The sequence below is a fragment of the Meleagris gallopavo genome, chromosome 3 (genome assembly GCF_000146605.3).
Source record: "Meleagris gallopavo isolate NT-WF06-2002-E0010 breed Aviagen turkey brand Nicholas breeding stock chromosome 3, Turkey_5.1, whole genome shotgun sequence".
NCBI classification, from domain to species: Eukaryota; Metazoa; Chordata; class Aves; order Galliformes; family Phasianidae; genus Meleagris; species Meleagris gallopavo.
In genome coordinates, this window is record NC_015013.2 from 13,757,481 (window position 1) to 13,779,308 (window position 21,828).

The following is a 21,828-nucleotide window of genomic DNA, read 5'->3' on the forward strand; positions in this document are numbered from 1 at the left end:
GTCCTAAGAGATTTTTATGTGGGATAACTTTGTATCATTGTGAAGTCTTAAATAGCTCTTAAAGTTCAAAAGAAATTACTTCTTTGAGTATCTTATTTCCGTTCAAAGCTTTGAGTGAGGACACATGCGTCTTTATTTTGAAACAGTGTAGATAGATATCTAATGTGTACATATTACATGTACATTCGCAAGCCTTCCCTTGCCAAGCAATCTTTGCTGACATACTCCAATAGCATTTAGACTTTGTGAGTTGTTAAGAGGTGTGGTGGTGTTCGTGTCTAAATGTTACTGAGGCATTTTGCTCCACACCTGCAGAAAGCAAAGGCGTGGTGAAATTTGGCACATGAATTGAGCACTGGCATAATTTGTCATACTGTACTATAACCTCTGTGTGCTTTAGCTTAGATGCTGTAATTAGTAAAGGCAGTGTTTCTCCTGAGCTGTTCAGTTCTGATGACCAGTGCAACACTTCTGGGGAAGCAATGATCTCAATATCTGAAAAGAGATTAGTTTATCTGGAAATTAACATGCGTGCTGTTCTTACATCTACCAGTGCGCAGTTTTCCTTTGAATGAATCAGATGGTGAGCATTTTTTAAGTAACCAAGGTAGCAGTTGAAGCCAAAAATATGAAGAATAGCCTGAATTTCATGCTGCACAGTACTGCATTGTGAGTAATGGTGTATGTGTGGATTACATGCACTTTAGCCTAAGCGTGTCATTTTTCTGAAGAAATCTCTCAAAGAGTGTAACTACGTCAGCTACACAACTGCTGAATCAGAAAACCAATTCCTGCTCCTGAACAGGAGCCACGCATGGATGTGCAAGAATAGCATGTAGAGGAAAGGCTCTCTTTTAAGAAATTAGTTTAAACACTTGCTATTTCTCCATGCAGCTTGACCACAAATACTCTTGTGTGGTGGAATAACCGGAGTTTCACAAGGCAGTTGATATTTTCAGAAGTTTCAGTAGTGAAATGTTCAAATACTCATTTGTGGACACGTACTGGCAATCTTTACTATTCATTCATCTGCTTGGCCCCTTATTCATATTTCTATTTTCACACTTTTTAGGATGGGACTGAGCTGAGCTACCTAAGTGCACCTGTGCATGCAGAAAGTCTTTGTCCTGGAACACAGCAACCCTTTAAAGGGAGCTTGGAATAGAATTTTCCCTTCATACTGACAAAAATATTGGGCAAGATAGAGTGTCATTTGTTAGTATCATTTGCACATCTCTTATCATGCCTTCATCATTGCAAGATTTTTTCATCCTTCCGTCTCTCATATCTGCCTGTTGCATAAAGCATCTTAGTCTCTTGAGACCTGGTGTGCTTTTTACATGATTCAAGTTAGCAAGTTCTGCATAGCAGTGACTAAATAGAAATTAATGATGTGATATATACCAAGTGAAACAAGATGATCTTGTATTCCCTTCTGCTCTCAGGCAAAATGAGATGCAAAGATTTTGTTCCTTCAGCCTTTGTGAGGGATGCATCTTTTGTCCCACAGAAAGGTGAACTTTCTGGATTTTGTGCTGAGGACCGTCTTTTGAAATCTTCTAATGATCACATGCTCTTCACCTCAGCACTTCCAAGCTCTTTGAAGCTGTTCTTTCCAGTTGGGATTCAGGAAAGTGAAGACTTTTAAGGCTTTATTATATTTTAGGCTGGTGGACCTTGAGACTTCTTTCTCGTTCAAAGATTAAAGCTTAACACCAGATGTGTTGCTTAAAACTAGTGGCATTGTTCCCTTAAATTGCTCTAGACTCTTCTTTCTTCTTGGTCTATCCCCCTTCATTTTCCAGACCCCTGGGTATAGCTTCAGAGGCTTTCTTAGTACCTCCTGATTTTGCAGTTGCTAATTGTTTCTCTGGGAACACAGACCTAGCTGTAGACAAGGCCTCTTTAACATGGACTTTGCAGCACAGAGGAAACATTTGACTAAGGAAAGCTAACAGATTGCATGTAAGGAGAGGCAAAGCCCTTGCTTTGTGGCTGGAGCAATGACATTGATCACCCTCCATCCCCCATCTTCTGCAGACACAGCTGAAATGCAGCTTGGACTAAGTAGTTGAGCAACACAGGAAAAGGGCTCTCCTCCCACTCTCAAACCTTTATCTCCCTGGCATTTACCCTCATAGAAACAGAGCTTGACCTCAGCTCTGCCCTTCTTACTTCATTACCTTAAGAAGCAGGTAGAGACTGCTGAAGGACAGGAAGCAAAAAGGAGGACGTGATGAGGATGGGAATAGGTAACAGCTTGGAGAAGGGGCACTACTGGGGAGTAACAAACTGTGTCCACAAGAAATGAGGCAGCAGAGAATCAGTAAGGAAGAGAGCTGCTCTTACAGCCCTGTGAAAGTTAATGGTACCTCCACAGCATCCCTTGTCTACTTTTAATTCCCATCTCTCTGCCTTCCTTACAGGAAGGTGCACTCATCTGGCACCTCATTATTTTCCCTCTCCCATACTGACCTCTTATCAGAACCACAATTTCTAAATTTTACCTATGTGACTAAGGAGTCAGCCTTCCAGTGTAAGGACTTGCACCATTTCTGTTGTCAATATGGTACCCACAGTAGAAGTTCATTGCATTGATTTCAGACTGTGGGTTGCTATTAGCAAAAGTAGCAAGGTGCTCTGTGGGTTGAAAAAAATATGTAAAAGCTCAAAATTAGTTTGGGATCCTTTTTTCCTTAGGAGTACCATGAAATTGTGAGTGTTTGCTCATGTCACAAGGCAGTTAGACTATATAAAATTAGAGTCTTTATCTTGTGACATTTAAGAATATACTAGTTAGGAAAGGAGGCCAAGTACAAATGATTGCACATTGTTATCCACATGGCAGCAACATGGAGCCAAAGTATAAATTATGCTATTGGGTATAAAAATGTGTAGTGTGCAGCTACATATTATCTGACCTTTGCTCTTAAATGCTGTTAAATGTGGGAATTTGTTGTTCACATGGTGACTAGGCACTGCTTGGGATTTACAGAGATAATCTGTAGATGTTGGTTCAAAAGTATTAAAAGTGAGGACAGACAATGAGAGCTTTGTGGGTTGTGGGAGACAAAACGAAGAACTGGCAGGGCTTATTCTCACCTGCAGCTAACTCTCATTTGGTAAGAGAAAGTAAAGCCAGTCGAATGGCTTTCACTACTGCTACACTAGTGACATTTGAATTCATATTTAAAATCAAATTAATCAGAAGGCTGTGGGTTCTCCAACCGTACGGATAGGCAGCACTTGACTAGGGAAGGTCCTGAGCTATTTGATATGGCTTTGAAGGTAGCCCTGCTTTGAGCAAGGTGCTGGACCAGGTGATTTTCAGCTGCCCTTTCCAGCCAAAAGTACTGGAAATCACTCTAATGACCTAAACTTAAGAATATCAATTATTGCAAATTGCTGACTTTGCTCAAGTGAGTAGTTTTACTTACATTCTTATCTATTTGAAGAACTAGGACTAGAACAAGCAGTAGGACCCAAAGGCCATATTCTCACATCTTTATAGAAATTCATTACATGAATTACCTTCCTGCTGTTGTAAGACTGCAGGCAGACAAATAGGTGTGGTTTTGTCTCTGTGCAATTCACTAATCCACTGTGCTTCTTTGCATATGTGATATATTACAGGTCTATATGGGGTGTGGTGGCAGAGCAATGAAAGCCTCTTACGATGAGTTCTAAAGCTGTGAGTCTGAGCCTTCTCTTTTAATTGTGCTGAAGATAAAAGGGCATGAGATAGCAGAGAGCCAAAGGTGCACTGCTGACTATTTCACTTCTCTGGGGATGGGGACTTTGCTGGGTGATGGAGGTCAGATATCTGTCACTGGTCCTGGGGCTACGTCCAGGCCTGTCTTTCTTGTGCTGGTTATCAGAGAAGCTCTGCAGCACCAGATATGGAAGGCTATTGGCTCTCTTGACTGTTAGATGAATATTTCTGTGTTTGAGATCAGAGAACTCCAGTGTCCATTCTTTGGTGGATGTGTGATTTGCCACATCCCATTATTATCTCTCTTGTAATAAGTTTCCCTGTTTGTTATCTCCTGACCAGCAATTGACTAATTTACAGGAAAGTGAAGGAAAGTATTTGAACTATTTATACACCAGTGAAGGTGGTGTCATGTTATCTTCCTTCTTTTGCAAGATCCTGTTTGCTAACTGTAAGTTATGGCCCTAGGTACTGCCAAAGTATGTGTTATCTTGTGGAGGGGGAAAGCTAAAACAAGTAGAACAAGCAAAATGCAATGTGGTGAAAATGGAAAAAAACATCACCACAGACCACCCAGCATTGGTGCCAAGCTGTTTGCACTGCTGTGAGGAAGGAGCAGCACTCCTTGCAGTAAGCGCTCTGCCCCAAGCCCTCCTCTGTCACTCTGCAGTCTGTGTGACAGTTCATCATGAGTCTATTTTCTTTCTTGTCCTTTCCCATGGAGTCCACCCTTCAGGAGTGCACTGTTTCACAAAGGTCCCCATGGGCGGCAGTGCCCCCAGCCCTCGTTCTGCACTGTGTGCTGCTCCTGCGAGGGCTCTCGATGTGCTGCGGCCTCCTTCAGGCCTCATCCACTGCTGCACTGTGGGCTCCTTCATGCGCTGCACCTTTTGGTAGAGAAGCACAGAAAACCTCTTGTTATAAATACACGTTCTTCTGCTCTTCCTCGTCTGATAATACAAATAAGGCTCTGTAGCTAGTGGGTGAGCCACAATCCAGCTGTTGTCCCATCCCATTAGCCTGAGGTGTCAGTGCAAGTGTCTCCAACATGGGTTAGGCATCCTCATCTCAAAGCTCTTGGCTTCTGAACCCTTTCTTCTGCAGCTGCAGCAACAACCAAAAGAAAATTAGGAAAATTTGAAAGTCACCCCCTTCCAGCCATGCCTGGACCCTTCTCACTCTGTCCCTGTGAAGGTACAAGCAGCAGGCGGGAGAAACAGAAGCTTTCTTGAACAAACACAGCTCCTGGAGAAGAGCCTTCAGGCATGGTACAGACACAGAGGAGAAGTGGCTTTGAAGCAGTGATTTACTCAGTTCTTCCCCTGCCCATGTCAGTGGTGCTGTCTAGTAGCTACATTGCCACCAAAGCCTGTTCATTCCAGCATGCCAGCCCTGGTGGGTCACAGATGGGACAACTGACTGCTGTCACCACTAGCCGTAAGTTTTAAATTTTGTTCTGTCGACAGTGAGCTGCTCTTGAGGAAGTGTGAGCTGAGACCGATCTCCGGGTGTCTCAGTGGCAGCCAAAGTCTGTCCCATCACCCCAGCCAGGACCAGGGCAGCAGCAAATTGGACACACAGCTCCAGATGAGGTGTTCCAGGTGGTGCTTAGAGAAGAGAACCAATTTCTTCCCTCACTATGCTCTTTTAGCTGACATAGACCACCAGGTTATTAGATTAAGTTGCTGTGGGGGACTCTTGTTCAACTTCTCATCCATTAGTACTTGTTCTGCAGTTGCTGCTAGCCTGTGTCCATGCTTATTCCTCTGCATGTCATTCTTTCCCTGCTGCACAACCTTGCTGTACTTAAAATATTACAAGTGAAATGTGTTTGCTTAAACATGTTTTTATTATGATTAAAGGAACAAAAGAGAATATTCGCAAGACCCATTACATATGGATACAAGGAAAACAATTTGAATAGTAACACACCATATTTGGTCATGATGATTGAGCCAAAGTTTAGGGAGAAATGTGAATTATAAGATTTTTATAATGCATCTTTAGAAAGTGAGGAAGAGCCTTGTAGTATCAGGAACACAGAGAAAAAGCAATTGCCTTGTCAGCATAGGAATGGTTGGTGACAGTTGATAGTTTAATCTGAGAGATTTTGAGTGACTAATTCTGGAGAAGCTTGGTCATACAGATACCTGGCTTAATTGGAAGGCTGCATTTTTTCCTCATAAACCTTCTGCTGATGTATCAGGTTGCATTTTTCAGTGTGATGACTCAATACTGTGAGTCTAATTTTCATTCCCTTAGCCCTTCATCCATGAGTTAACAGTATTACTCTTTGCGTAAAGGAAAGGTGAAGTGCACCTGTTCTCATAGTGTAATTTCTTTCTAATTTTTTTTTTTTTCTAGATAAAGCCCTAACTTTTATAAAGTCTGGATGCAGCAGAGAACATGCTTTTCATTTTACCCCTGATACTACAGTGCTCTGGGTCTTGCTGAAAGGGACAGGCTCTTTCAACTTTCTTCTTTTTAAGGGGAAATGCATCTGCCAAAGAAGAGAATGCTGTTGGTTAGATTGTGCTTGATACAGTAGAGGAATGGATGGTCAACCCTAAATTCTTCAGAGACGCTTGTAGCATCCGCTCCAGCCTCTGCTGAGCCTATCACCTCTCTGCCTGCTTCATAGATTTCTGCATATGCTGCATGGACGGCTTGAGATATCTTCAGGCTCCCTGCTGAGGAGATGCCAGACAGATTGGCTGAAGAGCTGAACAGGTCAGTTATTCCCATAGCCATTAAGACAGATGTGAGGTTATATTTTTCCTCCATCTTCATGCGAGGTAAGTACACTTTGATCCTTCTCTCTTCCATAATATTAGAACTGATCCATTCAGTCATTTTTTCAAAGCTGATTGTAGTCTCGAGCTGCAAGGAAATGAGAATGAGATCCATGGGATGGCAACAAACCTTCCTTCATGGCAGTGCAGTACTAGTTACTATCATGTGTCTTTTTGTGTACATCTTTTAAACTGATTACTTTTGTCATGGCTTTTTCCTAGGTATGTAGAGATCAATTTTGCTAGGAGAGAAAAGCATACCATGACTCTTTCTTCTCTGCTCAATCTTATTTTCTTTTCCTTTTATAGGCTTACTGCCATTTCTTTAAATAATAATAATAATGAGATGGCTACTCCCTTAAAGCTCCTTCCTGTTTATTTTCTTTGCTTGGGAAATATATTCTAAAAATCACTCTGTGCTTTTCAGTTTAAAGCTGTCTCTACATTTAAGACCTCTCAGGAACCAGTTGTTAATGGTAGCCAATTATGATACTTAGTTGATACTATACTGGGAACTGATCTTCTAAGAGAATTTGAGTTTTTAAAAATTAGAAATTTAGCTGCCAAGTGTGCTTCCATCTTACTTACACTGTAGCAGTTCAAAGCTATATCTGCTGTTTAAAGAAAAGATGTAAATTAGCAAAGTGACTGGTTGCACTGGTGACTACTAGAGGGGTGGGAATCTCTTAACCCTATCATGGGATTGGCATCTGGAACAATTGGTTTCTTTTGGTATTACTGATGTTTCTTTGTACCTAGTAATATTTCTTTCCTTGCTAATTTACTGAATGTCTCTTACACAAATCTGGCCATGGCAGTTTGTAGAAAACCATTTCAATATATTCTCTCTTACCACCTTTATCCAAACTTTTTTTTCCTCAAACACACAGATTCTCTTTGATCAAGGCTTCTCCTTTTCAGACTTTCTAGTCAAAATGTGCTAGTTTTCCTACATATTCTGTACATAATCTTTCATATGCCTGTCTGTCAGGATGTGATGGAAATTTAGCTGTGATTAAATGCTTCTTCATCTTTATAATCTAGATTATTTGGGTTAGCATACAAACATTTCAATGAATTCTCATTTATTACATTGCATTTCCTATTCAGAATAACTACAGCCCTCCTAATTACAATGTGCTATGCCTGTGTTCTGTTCATATCAACAATTGTACATTATGTACGTGTTATTTCTGAAATTGCTTTAACCACATCCAATTTTTAGTTAATTTATGAAGACATGAAGGAAGCACATTGAGCACCACCAAATGTGGCAATTGTTGGAACTGGTAAACCTAATATGAACTCTCCAAGGTTCTCCTCAGTGCACAGGAATGGAGATATAAGACTTTAGAGTTCAAGCCACTGCAGTAACAGCTGCTTAGATGAGAATCATCTTGTCTGCTGTGCCAAACATTTAACCCTCTACAGCAGTTCCTTAAGCAAGCCATGCTCAGCATAGGCAGGACCCACTGGGACAACACTACACTCCTATGCAACAATCACATATTGAATCATAATGAAATTTGTGCTGGTTAAATGTTTTAGAATAACTGTGTTGAAAAGAGCTTTGCAACAACTAAATTTCAGTGTGTTTTTAATTTTCTGAAGCCAACTTCTAGGGCCATACCTGCTCAAGGCCTGAGACTTCATCAGGCAACAGCACCCACATGCTCATTGTTCCACTGGCAAATGGAAGCTCCAGAATCTTCATTTTCTCAGAAGCCATTGATGCCACTTTAAATAAACCAATCTGGTACATCATCTGCACAGGTTTGCTTTCTTGCTGGAAAGCCAAAAAAAAAAAAGAGAATATAGTTTTAACAAAGATTGTTCTTAGATTGCAGAAATGTCTAGTTATGGTTAAGATAACTGATTGCTCTCTTTCAGGAAGGCTTTCCTAGGAAAAGTGGGAATCTCAAGTTATTTCTCAGGAGCTTTGCAATGTCAGCAATAGTATGAAGAGAGAGACATAAAGAAAATTTCCTGGTTTTAACATAGTGTCTGAAAGAGATGCAGACAAATGAGCAGATACGCTAATGTACTGTTTATATAACAACAGGTCTATACTCTTCATAAATTCTAGATTACATCTTTAAGGTATGCCCATATACCTCAGTCACTCTGAAAGGTATTGCTTGCGTATCTTCATCCTTAAATGCTTTCTCCCACAGTCCTTTGAAGACAATGGCATTAACCAGGACCATTGCAGTTTGAGAATCCACGGAGCTTGGCTGAAGGACATTTTTGATCATTCCTTTAAGAATGAATTGGAGAAGAGAGTTATATATCACATTGGCAAGCACAAGGCAGTTAGAGAGTGTACAAGTTATGGAGAAGAGAATGTAGGGGCAAGGACATTGGTTTGTTTTTGCAACTGTAATCTCGTTCTTCCAAGACTGATTTTCTTGCTGCTATTGTCAATAACTCTCTATAAAGAATCACAACCAAAGATAAAGGATGAAGAGACTTATGTGTTACAAAAAGACTAAACCTGTATATTTTGTGATAAGGGGAAGAACCACTGGAACCTCTCTTATCTCAGAATGGTCTCCAACCCAAACAGTACCAAGAAACATAAATATTACTTGCTTCTAACCAAAGTGGAAATTTGAGGTCTAGTGTAAAAAAAGTAACAAAAGAGGGAAACAGAATTTTACTCTGTTTTCTTCAAAAACTTTCCTCCTGTTCATTCTGCAGTCCTCATGCATGTAGTATGCTCCTCACATAGTTCTGTCAAACATATAGCTTACACATAGCTTACACACATAGGTTACATGGCCTAGTTTTTGCCTTCAGAACATGACTCCACACCAGAGGTTGTGTGTTTGTGGATGTTTTCATCTCAGTTAGAATTCAGTCTTTCATCTGTGTTTCAAGCATGAGGGAAAGGAATGCTGTGAGGAGATGAGGAAGGAAGTAGAAAAATGGAGGAACCACTCAGAGAGGCATTAGGGCAAAAATCAAAACTGTGGTTTTACAATTCCTTAATTCTGGTTTTCCATTGCCCTTTATCTGTTAAGATTTTTCAAGTGCTTAATGACTGTATGCCCTGCTTAACAGGCATACAACAACTCTGGGAAGCTTGAACACAAAGCACACTGTCTGAGCTATATCCAGGTTCTCAGTATTAGAGTGAACCAATTGTCACTACGTACAAAGCATGCTCTAATGCTGTCCTTTTCATCAGGACTGGAAGTATTACATTTCTGCAAATCTCTTGCAAATAGTCATCTTAAAGGGAGGTGTCCGAATAAAAAAAAAAGTTGATTGATAGTTCTATATCTGGGAAGTGATCTGTTATCCAGGAGCAGCAACAAAAGGAGAGATTTTGTATTTTCCTCCTGTGAATTAAGTGTTCTTCTAGGCTGGTCAAATATGGTGACAGAAGGGAAAATATGGCAGCTTGCCCTTACCATTTGTCTGACTTTCTACCCAGGAATTGATGAGCCCTCTGGCTTGATCTGCAGCTGTTTGAAAGTTGATAGATTCCAAGCCTCCTCTATACAGTTCCTTCACACATTGTAAGTATTCCTGTAAAGCAAGAGTATTCAGCTTTTAGATATGAATTTCAAAGCATTTTGCAAATGTGAATTGCAAGACTGAAATTAACAGATATAAATAATATAGCAGTGTAAAATGCTATTTTACACTGCATTACTATATGCTATGTCTTATAGTGTATTAAGTAGTGTAATATGCTTTAGCTGTATTGCTGTATTGTAAGATTTGACATTCTTTTAGCAAGCCATGTATTCTCTGAAGACTGCAGAGGTTCAGGACTGTGTTAGAGAAAAGTTTTGCCCTCTCTTCCATATGCAAAAACAGCAACAAAAAAGAAATTTTGTTAGTGGAACATAGACCTCTGACTGTTTTTGCATTCAGAATGGTAGAGCTTTGGCATGGAAATAGATCAGATTTTAGAGCAACGTACCGGCAGGATTGGGTATGTCTCTTCAGCATAAAGTCTACTGGCAAGGCTGAATGAATAAACATCATTTGGTTTGGTGATTTGGTTGAGTATGTCTCTAAGTGAAGAGTGGACGTTTACAGATGTGCCACACTGAATACAAAGAGAAAGAAAGATGATGTTATTCTAGTTTTATTATTTAGTAGGTTTTACATAGTGTATGAACAGAGTAAAGTAGCTAGATATTGTTTGTCCTGTCTGTCTTACTGTTAGTAACTACGCTGATGTGGTCCTTTTCTAATATATACAATTTTGTGCTATTTTTCTTCTATAATTCCCTCATACTTTTGTCTAGGGAGCTCCTGACTACTTGTTCCATGATCTAGCTCCAGCAGATCAGGCAGGCTTTCCTTCTTTTCCAACCAGACCCATTTATCCAGAATCATTTAGCTTTCTTGCTTAAGTGTACAAATATCCACAAATTTCCTCATTCACCTAGTATTTTTGTCCTGAGTTTCATCTTCTGTTTGTTCTGAATCCCCTGTTACCTTCTTTCTTTCTCTGTTCTTATGTACAAAGTGTTATCCCAACTGCTGGATGCAGAGCACTAGCTGCTCATCAGAAAGGGCTTGAAACTGCTAAGAGATTGCTTCAATTGCTGGATTTTGCTTCTAGAGGAAAGGGACACAGAGAAGGAGGTGAAATTATTTCTGTACCTGAGCTTCAACACTGTCTCCAAATCCTGGAAGTTTATCAAAGCGAACAACCTGTAATTGAAAATAACAGTAGCTGAAATAACAGTTATGACAAAAAGAAGTTACGCAATCCACTTTCAAGATTTCTGGCTAGTGCATTTGTGTAACACTCTGGGAGCTGGAGGTGGCCGCCGTTTTAAGTAACTCTGGTTCCAGATTTTCAGCCTCTGAGCTATGCAGTTTCCAAGGGACATCATCATATAATTAAGTGCGATGGCTCCATTGAGCAGAACAAAGGTTTTAATTTTTAACTATAGGCTCACCTTATTTATCTGGGTCCTGGTGCTGTCTTTTGCACCTAGGTAGACCATGGCCAGAGCTGAAATGATGGTGAAGGGGGAGTAGAAGATGTTCTCATTGGCATGGTGGACTTTGAGCTCCTTGAATACATCAAAACAAAATTCCATGCTTACTGCACCGATGGAGCCCATGGTGAACTCTGAGTTGTCTAGAGCAAAGAGCAGAGTAATGAAAATGTACGGATGAAATGCTGTACACAGTGCCATCCAGGCTACTCTATAGTAGATAACAACCGTAAAATATGAGCAGTTTTTAGGCAATTAAATGTAAGCAAGTAGTTTTAAAGTAATTCTGTGGTATTGTGTCTGTTATACCCACCTCTCTCGCATGTTCAAAACCATATTCATAAATTTATTTCTTTATGCATTAGCGTTCAGTTCCTTTTGGGTAGCAAACTGTCTCAGAAGCCTTAGATCTATGTGTGATTTCTGTTTACCATTTAAAAGCAGCCAAACAACATTTGCCTCTGCATATTTTCAATCAGTGAAAGCTAGAATTCATTGGTACATTTCAGTACCTCTGATCAAAACAAGAAAATACAATCCGATGGGCTTGCAAAGCTGGAAATTCAAAGAGTAAATTTCAGTAGACTTCCTCTGGGTTTGGACAGATATATAAGAAAGCAGAGGTTTGCCGACTTATTTTATTTCCTAAAAATAAGTAAGTACAGAAAAATATCTGTTCATTGCACACTACTTACTATCAAAAGTAGATCTTCAAAAGTATTTTTACCTTTGTTTTAATGATGGAAGAATAGATAAGGAATGTAATTTGTAGGAGGTCATGTAGTCTAGGAAAAAGACATGCATGTAATTCATATTTTGCCCTATTGCACTTTCAGGTATGGCTTGCTTTGCTCAAAGATATGTATGTGTACTGTAGTATAACCTTTCTGAGGAGTTAAATTTTATGGGTGACATTCAGACAGAAGAGAAATGCAGATATGATAAAATAGCAATGTCTACTATAAAACAGAGCTGTTGAATGAATTCTTGTTCATGACATAGACTAATAGAAGCTTTATACTTGTTCTGTCTGTTTCTGTTATAAAGAGCTGAACTATACAAGTACTGTATAGCCAGTGTGCTTATATAAAGCACAGCTTTTGAGATCAGCATCAATCTAGTTGCGTTCCCGTGATTTATATAACCTGTGAAAGTCAGAAGTTTTTCAGGACCCTCTCTGCTCTCTGAAGGACTAGAGGTTAATCAAGCAAACCGCAAATAACATCAGGAAGTGAATGACAGGATAAGATATTCTGAAATTCAAAACATACTTTAAACATAAAGTCTCCTGAAAACAAACACAGAGCTTTTGCGCATAATAAAATAGTGCAGAAAGCATACACAGGTGAGAAGTTTTATAGGGGGTATCATGCAGGTACTTCATCCCTAAAGATACAATACATAACACAATAATTGTTCATTTTTTTAAGTTTAGGCAGAAGCAAGAATATAGAGAGAAGGTAATTCTAGAGAGTTGCTTACCTTTTGAGCTTGAGCACTAAAGGCAATACAGCTTTCCAGCTGTATGTACAGAGACTGGCTGAGCCGTGGGGAATATATAGCCCGAATTGGGACCCACCCACAGGTTCCCTTCAGAAGTTTGACCTTTGATGCCATAGAAATCATTTAATGGGATTGGGTCAGATTTTATTTTCCGAACATCCATTTTGGATTGAAGGGAGAACAAATATTAGTTTTTAGTTCTGGGTAACAGAGTGTTTTCTGCCAGTTCTGCTAATCCATCAGGACTGTCGGATGGGAGAGAAGACTGGGAAATACTGCTCGTGTTCCGGTGAGCTTCAGTTACAACCAGATAACGGGATCTTAAAGAAAACAGAAAAATGTGGGAACCTTAGAGATAGAAAACATAACTAGCAATTATTAATTAGTCTGTTTATTACTGTGGTTGTTGAAACAGGCTTGAAGTCTGTTTCAGTTGATTCTTCTTGTATGTACAACAAGCATCTGAGCCATGCTAGACAGGAGATAGGTGAGAACAAGACTTGACCTATTATTTTCTTTTCAAAATAGAGGAAATAAAGAAACATGCACATGAAGAAACCAATTGAGATGAGAGTGAAGAGCAGACACAAACTTTCTATAGTTGGAATGTTTAAATATATCTTTTGATGGATGTAAATGCTTTATAACAAACTTTTATTCTGAGGGAACTGTAAGACATAACTCCATACAAAGCAAAATAATACTCAATTCCAAATGTGTTTATTGTACGAACTTGCAATGTTCCTCAAAGATCTTCCATGAATAACTTAATGGCCTGGCAGATGACAGAGGAATTGTGAAATTCAGCTGGAGGAGTGTTCATGGTTCGAGGGACAATCATAATGTACAATAGCAAATATATTTCAGTTATAGAAGCTATTGTTCTGTATTGAAATAATAGAATTGACAAACAGTAAAGAAAGCATTCTGACCTCTGTAAAGCACTGTTTGATTTAAAAATGGGGGGAAAAAGTACAACATAATTCTTCAGGACATACAAAGAAATTGGTGCAATCTCTGTTAAGCAGAAGAATTACTTTCCTATACCACTAGTTGAAGTTTGGTCAGTGCCATTTTCTTTTTGTTTCTCTTCTTTCTTTTGTGAAAATAAATATACTGTAGAAATCTACATTCTCCTTGCCGAGTCTGAGAACTTGAGTAAGACAGGATGGTAGTGCAAATGATATTTTTTTGCTGGATATCTACACCACGGCTGATTTTTTTGTTTCATTTTGTTTTAAATCACATCTGCTGCTTCTATTTCAGCCACTAAGAAAGTCTGAAAATGTTGCCTGCTTTTTATGATGATTGATGTGCTTCTCAGTAAATGTTATTTCTACCTATGAGATATATATTAGTCTGCTGAAGGAGAAAGGAGATTGGGAATAAGTCTTCTCAGATGCACTTTTCCATCATCTGGTGTCAATCAAACACTAATAATTTGTATATAGATATTCCAGATATATAATTGGAATTTGCAGGGTGACACAGTTCAGATAGTCCTGTCACACTGCAATATTCTGGTGAAATAACAAGGAAAAGAGAGACCATTTTGGCACTTACTAAGGCAGGGAACTGCTTACCAGATAGGGAGGTTCTGGAGGTGACATCCAGCATGAAAATCACACTTCCAGATACGTGAAGGCATCAAGTCTGACTTGTCAGACAGGATCCAGAGTAACTTCTGTCTTAATGCTACAGAGAAGGGGGAAGGTATCCACTGTGGCAGAAATTGTTAGCCATTTTGTCTTAGCAAAGAGCAGATATGGTCAGTAAGGACAAGGTTTTTTCCAAAGGAACCATGCCATATATAATTAAGCATGTATAATTAATGAATAAAAATATAATTTAGTGTATTTACTCCTTTGGATGTTATGAAGAAATGCTTTTATTAACAATTCACCATAATCTGTCCTAAGAGTAGTGAATAACAACAGGCTGTTTCTCACCCAGAGGTTGGGTGTACCAGTGAGCCAGAGCACTGAATCCACATTCCCTCTTTTGTATCCCATAGCAGAGAGGATCTCCATTTCATTTCTGTAGCTCAGGAAGTTGTAGTGGATTTACACTTCAAATTGTGGTAGTGAAGGTCTCCAGGTCTTCTGGACCACATGCCTGTAAGACCTTAGTCATGTGTCCAGCTTTTCACTAACGTCATGTACTTTAAGAGCTAAAAAATATCAAGGAAATCAATGCAGTTATGTCAGTTATCACTGTCATACTATCATGCTGCAAATATAGAATAGGAATGATTCCAAATGTTTTTTTTAAAGCTACTCTTTTTGACTTCCACATAGTATCCTGATTCCAGACCTACAGAATAATTTTGTGTGCATTTGACTTGCAGAGCTTTGTTTTGTGAGTCTTACAAAAGCCATTTTTTCTCTCCAAGAAGTAGTCTGTGGTTTAAAACAACATAAGGTGTGGAGAATGAGAATTTCTGCTTCTCTGTCAGATACAAAAAATATACTGCTCTCTTTTTCAATGGAAGGCCAGCCATAAGCAACAAAAATTGTCCATGAACAAATGATATCTTGATTAGAACAGGCTGTCAGCATAGTGTTGTCAGCATACCTGCATAGTTGGTTTGACTTGGGGTCTAAAGAGAATAAGCAGCAATCTTCTTGCTGCTGGAAGGCTACTGGGATGGGTGGTAATGGATTGCCCTGCCCAGCACAGCTGTGCAAAGCAGTACAAATAGTTTTGTCACAGATTGCTTGACAATGCTTGTCCCAAGAAAAGGTCAGCTAGGGCTCTGCTGCCCTTTCCTCTGCCAGGCATTTCATTGTGGGCCTATCCCTAAACCAACAGTCTCGGAGACCTGAAAGTAATAAAAGCACTTTTTATACAAAAGGATGTGAAGTCCAGGTGAGCTCACAGGTCAAAGCCTCTTAACCGATCACTAAAACCTACTCAGAACTTGAGATTTTGTTCTCCTCTTTGCTACTACAATTTTGACATTAGGAAGGAGAACATTAATTTTTCTCTGTCTTTGTTGCACGTTGTGAGTGTGGAAATTACCTTTTTGTGAGAGAAAGAAGCATGGAGAGAGAAATCATTTTTCTCAGATTACAGATGAATGTCTTATGGGTTGCCATTGCATACCTTGGTGCTGTAGCCATCAATGATGGTTCCTCTCTCAGCTGTTTTGTAGGATTGTGTTGTTTCCCCTGTCTGAAGAAAATCAGGTGAGTGGTCAAGCTCCTTTGGATGTGAGTTCATAGTCCACCTGGCATCTTTCTGCAGCAGTGCTGTGCCATTCTGAAGAGACTAATATTGTTGCCTGCTGTGCTGCCTTGGTTTTTGACAGACTATGACAAGACTGTGAAAAACTATTTGTCTTTGCTCTTAATTCTCATTAGGATTATCAGCTCTTATCAGACCTTGCATTCATTTTAATTTGATTTGGCCTTCATTGTGCAGATGATGATTTCTTAAACCTTCCTGTAGATATTTGATCTGATGTTGGTGTCATCTTCATGGCATGACACTCAATGATTACATCCTACTGGCTAGCAAAATGTTGAGTGGGAGAATTTTCCCCAAAATCTGACAGTCTTCCTCATTATTACTGAATGAGTTGTAGCCTTACCTACATGCAAAGCCTTTCACTTAGGAAAATAATAAAGCCTATTTAGTAGGAAGAACAAAACAGTGTCCAAAGAATAGTCAGAGTGGTTGAGGAGGGTTTCTAATCTGAAAAAAAGGACACATTTTCAGAAAGGGGAAAGAGGAGAATCCAAGAGACTATAGTTCTCTGTAGTTATTGAAAAGTTCATTTGTTCACTATGATGCTTGTAAGAAAGGCACTTAGATCTATTGCTTAATGTATCATTTATTGTAGCTAACATAAAGAGAGAGTAGTATCAGTAATCTTACGTTCCCTTGGGGAACCCCAAGCTGTTCAGTATTGGACTGACCTCCACTCAAGGCATGATACGTGATGCAAGTCTCATCCATAGAGCTAGAAGTTCACTGACACTTTGTTCTTCATAGGTCTTCCAGAATTTTCTTAGAACAAAAACAATTCTGTTCATTTCTGCTGTCAAACAAAAGGATATTTGAATGAAAACATGATGTTTCACTTCAGAGTGCAGATGAAGATACAGGTGGTACAATCACCATGCCAAGTGGGAGCTGCCTACAGGCCGCTGCCTTCCAATAGGAATGCAGAGATTATCCTGCTGTTCAGGCATATGTGCCATGCAGAACAGGACTAGAACCCAAACTCTGTGCTTGGCATAGCAAGGGCCCACTTTCTTATGCCAACTATTATGTAGATCACTAATTGATGTACAACTAATTGTATTCCAGTGAGGACTGCTACAGAAGGCTCTGATACAAGGCCTCCATTGGGTGTCTCAAGGCATATGAAGGAATATAAGGTGATAGGAAAAGGCAGCATGGATTTATCAAGGACAGATCTCTGCTGACCAGCATTTTCATCTTCTATAATGAAATGTCTTATTCTAGAAACAAAGACAAAGCAGAGGATATCATATGCCTTGACTTTATTAAGGCCTTCAATACGATCTCCCAAATTATTCTTGTAACAAGATGGGAGACACGTAGACTGAATCAGCAGACAGTGATGTGGGTGGAAAATTAGCTAGCACTGACCTTAGGGTCTGCAGGATTGTTTCTCTCTCAATTTTCTCATTCCTGTCTCCCAGCTGCTGCTGCAGTTTTCCTCTTTCTTCAATCTGCTCTTACAGAGGTGCAACCAGTGTCACTCGTGGCTTAACTCTGGCCAGTGGCAGGTCCTTTTGGGAGCTGTCTAAAACTGGCTTTGATCTGACATATGGAAGTTTCTTTTCATAAAGACCACCCTTGCGCACTACCAAAAGCTGACCAGGTGGGACCGTAGAGACAGGGCAGGGCTAGGTTCAAGCTGGGAAGCAAGTCTGTGAGCTGAGGTCAGCAGGCCCAATATCTGTGCAGGACAGGGTTGTGGGGAGGTGGATGCTGGTCTTGCTATGGCCTCACTCCAGCAGATGATGATGATTCCAGCAGGCTGAATTGTTATCCTGGGAATGGGATGCCTCATGGGAGGTCAGTGCCCTTAGAGCTCAGAAGCAGCCTCCCATCCTTCCAAGCAAAGTGCATCCTTACAGAGACCTGGGCTCAGGAGAGGCTTACTTTAGGGAGAAGCAGTGGTTGTGGATGGTAGCGCACTGCTTTAAAGCTAAGGCATGAACAGAAGACAGGAAAGGAACATGGCACAAATGGTCCTGACCTGAGTAAGGAGGGGGTCACGCTATCATGAGGAGCCCTGCTAGGGATGCAGAGGAGAGCCTGGCAGGGTGGAAAGGGACTTAATCAGAAGCCTGGGTTGAGTAAAGGGTGAGTACTGTCCAGAGATCAGAACCAAGGCAAGGTCAATCCCTCAGGAAGTTCAGTAGTGACAAAGTTCTGGGTGGCCAGAGACTGGGCTCCTTAGGGATTTGCACAGCTGCAAACAAGAGTCCAAATCACAAGGTAGCATCATATCATGGGCACATCCATAGTCAAGCCAAGAAATCATTTCTTAGGTTCAGGTCCAGCAATCACCCAGCAGGTCCTTAGCAGCAAGGCACAGCCCAGGTTACAGTAGGAGCCCTTGGCCAGGTATGGACACAGCTGTGTTTGAACTGGAGACTAGTACACACCATGCTAGTACATCTAACATAGCACAGGAAAGAAGTGAAGGTTCAGGGCAGAGCTTAAATAGAGGACCTGGGTCCATAGGGGTGGGTGAAGGCTCCAGGTGCAGTTGGTAATGGCACTTAAAGCAAAGCACTCTGGGCTTTGTTATCTACTTAGGAGCAAAAGAAGTGGTACTGGAGATTCACTAGAAGTTTGGGTCTGAGGTCAATGGTTAGTGGGCCTGGAGAGAGACACACATGCAGCATTCCTTAGGGAGGGACCAAAAGACTAAGGTTCAGCTGAACTGAGCTTCTGTTGTAGGTAACAGTCTTGACTTCGGGAGTGTTATGTAATTTGTTGCTGATTAACACTAAAACTGCTGATTCAGGAATTGACCAAAAACAATGCAGCAAACTATGGAATAGACGCTTAAATCTTTAATCCCCCTTTTCCCTAGCCAGCTTCAGTTCATCGCCTCTCCTTCCCTTCTTCCTAGTTTCAGTTTCCTTGTTGCACTCTCTTCTTCCCACTCCTTTCAGTGATGCAGTTGGCAGTGTAATAGCCTGGGGTCAGCATATAATCTGTATAAACATTTCTGTCTGCCAGTGGTTGCTGCCTACTAAATTCCTCTACTCTAGTGTGCTCCCTGGGCTGCAGTTCTTCAGGGCTGTCCCTACTCCAGTGTTAGCTTCCTGCAGAATGCAGTCCCACCAGGATGACTCTGGCCTGTGTTGGTTGCCCATGGCTGCAGTGCCTTAGACGTATGTCCTCTGGCATGGATCACCTCCTCCCAAGAGTGTGTCTTTATCTGTGCTCCCAACATCTACTTTCAAATATCTCTTCTGTTTTGTTTCTCCAAACATACCTCTCATATGTCCCCTTCTTGTGTTTCTAAAGTTTTTATTTTGGGGGTCTACTTGCATGTCCTCTGTCCCTAGCAGCTACCACCCATCTTAATTACATTTGCTGCATTGCAGTGCTGCTACATTTTCTAATTAAATTTGGCCTTAAGATGTGCCAGGGTAAGCTTAGGTTGGATATCAGGAAAAAATTCTTTACAGAAAGGATTGTTAAGCACTGGAATAGGCTCCCCAGGGAGGTGGTTGAGACATCGTCTCTGGATGTGTTTAAAAACTGTTTGGATGTGGTGCTCAGGGACATGATTTAGTGGAGGGTTGTTAGTTAGGATAGTATGGTTAGGTCATGGTTGGACTTGATGATCTTTAAGGTCTTTTCCAACCTGAGCGATTCTATGATTCTATGATTCTGTGTTTGAGCAGAGATGCAGTGTGCTTTTCTTACTAGCTGAAAGTCTGGTGCACAGTGAGTTGTTTTCATCCATTATAGAGACACCTGCAGCTGACACAGGGCAGTTCAGGTTTTGTCTATCAAAGATCACGCCCGATACCCATACAATGCCAATTTCCAGTACAGACTCCTGGGCCCATGAGAACAACCTATATGGGAGAGCTCCTCCAGTGAGGCTTGTCATTGCTATTGAAGCTTACTCTTGCCCTCAGAGTTCTAACATTATTTCCTGTTCCATGACTTCTATAGCTGATTTTATTTTCTATGTATTTATTATTTGTCAGTGGATATCTCTTCCACAGTTTTGTCCAGTTTCCTTTTAAAATCATGTAAGATTTTAGCATCCCATCACTTGGGAGAAGCATTAGACTAAGTATCTTGATTGTGACCCTTGCCCAAGGTACTTTGCATAGCTGCACCAGGCCAGGAATCTCACTGTGCTGGAGGACCCTGTAATGCATAAGAGACCCTTTGGATACAGTAAAGAAGACGCTCAGAAACTGTAAGGTATTGATTAAAATACAGTTTACTGGAGCTAACACAAGAAGGGAAAAGGACATAGCGCAGATAATTTCACATCCCTTCTGAAGCTGGACACCCTAAGTTGTGTAATTTTGGACAGAACTTTACTCATGGCAGATTGCACAGAATCCATCCATACAGAGGTTCACTGGCATTGTGGTCTACATATTTTGTTAGGACATTCATAGAAATAAGCAACACTGTTGATTATTTCTGCTGTTAAGCAAAAAAGTATTTATATGGATCAATGCTGTTTTTCTTCAGGATAAAGAATGTGCCAGAGGCATCATCACCTTTTGCTATTCTGGGGCCATATACATGGGCTTAACCCTCTGGTTTGATCTTTGGCCTACCTCATCACTACATATTCGGTTGGAAATCACTGATCTATGGCTATAGTATTGGGAAATGTAGCACTTAATCCCTTATCGGGCCCTTCTAGCCTTACTGTCACTTGTGGCCCTCGGTCTCCTTCCCTTGCTGAGCAGACTGACACTTGCTGCTCCTCAACAGTCATCTTTGCAGTTTATTTTCCAGACTGAAGAATCTTAGATCATGAGCCACAGGAAACACCAAAGTGAACCACTGTTCCATGTCCAGTCTATTCTATTTCTATTTTCATGTCCAGTTCTATTTCATAGAATTATAAAGGTTGGAAAAAAACACCAATGTCTAGTTCAACATGCTGTGCTTTCCCAGGTAACTTTTGAGAGCCCAGAGTAGCTCTGAACCAGGATATTCTCTTGAGTGCTCTTCCTCTGGTGACTATGACACCACAGTCTTGTAACTTCAACCATAGATTTGGTTTGCTTAGAAGAAGATAGTCAAACGTGCAGAGAAGTGCAGAATAGATGCAGATGGTCTCCAAATGATTCTGTGATGGTTCCTTCTACAAATAATGTGAGAAGGAAAGGTACACTTAGTTCAGAGAGCATTTCTCTTGAGGCATTCAAAGGAGCATGATTGCACCTGGCTGTTTTCATTCCACGGACCACTAGCAGTGCTGCATCTCTAAGAACACAGCACTGAGAGGATATGAGGTGTAGTGAACAGACAGAAGGCAATGTCTTGACATAACAATTTCAGTCATGGTATCAGGGAACAAAAAGGACTATTGGACAATACCTGGACTTGGGATTCATTTCTCTTATCCCATACTGGGCTTCAGAGCTCAGAGGCACCTTTGTAGTGCCCTCCTCTTTCTGAAAGTTGATACACATCATTTTTTATCTTTAGTGACACCTAATGGCCTTTTTAAAACAAGTTAGATGCTTCCATTTCACAGTTAAGACATTACGTGGACTCTGTGCTTTGAATACCCTCTTGTGGAGTTTTTGGAATTCATTTATCATTTCTGCCTTGATTTTCTTCATCTTTTGCTTTGAAAAGATCAAAC

The 21,828-nt window shown here is 40.5% G+C and overlaps 1 protein-coding gene and 1 long non-coding RNA gene across 4 annotated transcripts in view; one reads left to right on the forward strand and one right to left on the reverse strand.

Moving 5' to 3' along the window:
- The window catches only part of LOC104910128, an 85,441-nt gene that overhangs the window by 16,334 nt on the left and 47,279 nt on the right, over positions 1–21,828 (forward strand). The window contains exons 2-3 of one of the 2 annotated variants that reach the window (XR_004159148.1): positions 6,354–6,442; positions 9,944–10,028. This is a non-coding gene — a long non-coding RNA (uncharacterized LOC104910128). The remainder of the gene's footprint in view (positions 1–6,353; positions 6,443–9,943; positions 10,029–21,828) is intronic. The other variant, XR_004159150.1, reaches the window with a different exon arrangement.
- On the reverse strand, positions 5,533–13,014 carry SERPINB14 (ovalbumin). Of its 2 annotated transcripts, XM_010708421.2 has the most exons (8): positions 12,957–13,014; positions 11,433–11,617; positions 11,131–11,181; positions 10,439–10,567; positions 9,921–10,038; positions 8,619–8,761; positions 8,135–8,290; positions 5,533–6,592 (listed from the first exon to the last, which is right to left on the reverse strand). In XM_010708421.2, exons 2-8 carry the CDS (start codon positions 11,598–11,600, stop codon positions 6,197–6,199), a joined length of 1,161 nt encoding a protein of 386 aa, XP_010706723.1. In that variant the 5' UTR covers positions 11,601–11,617; positions 12,957–13,014; the 3' UTR covers positions 5,533–6,196.

Excerpts from the sequence above, each read along its gene's own strand:
- SERPINB14 (XM_010708421.2), bottom strand. The coding sequence starts at position 11,600 with ATGGGCTCCATCGGTGCAGTAAGCATGGAATTTTGTTTTGATGTATTC. Across the intron at positions 10,039-10,438 it reads AGACATACCCAATCCTGCCG|GAATACTTACAATGTGTGAA; the intron begins GTACGTTGCTCT and ends CTTGCTTTACAG. Across the intron at positions 8,291-8,618 it reads TACCTTTCAGAGTGACTGAG|CAAGAAAGCAAACCTGTGCA; the intron begins GTATATGGGCAT and ends TTGGCTTTCCAG.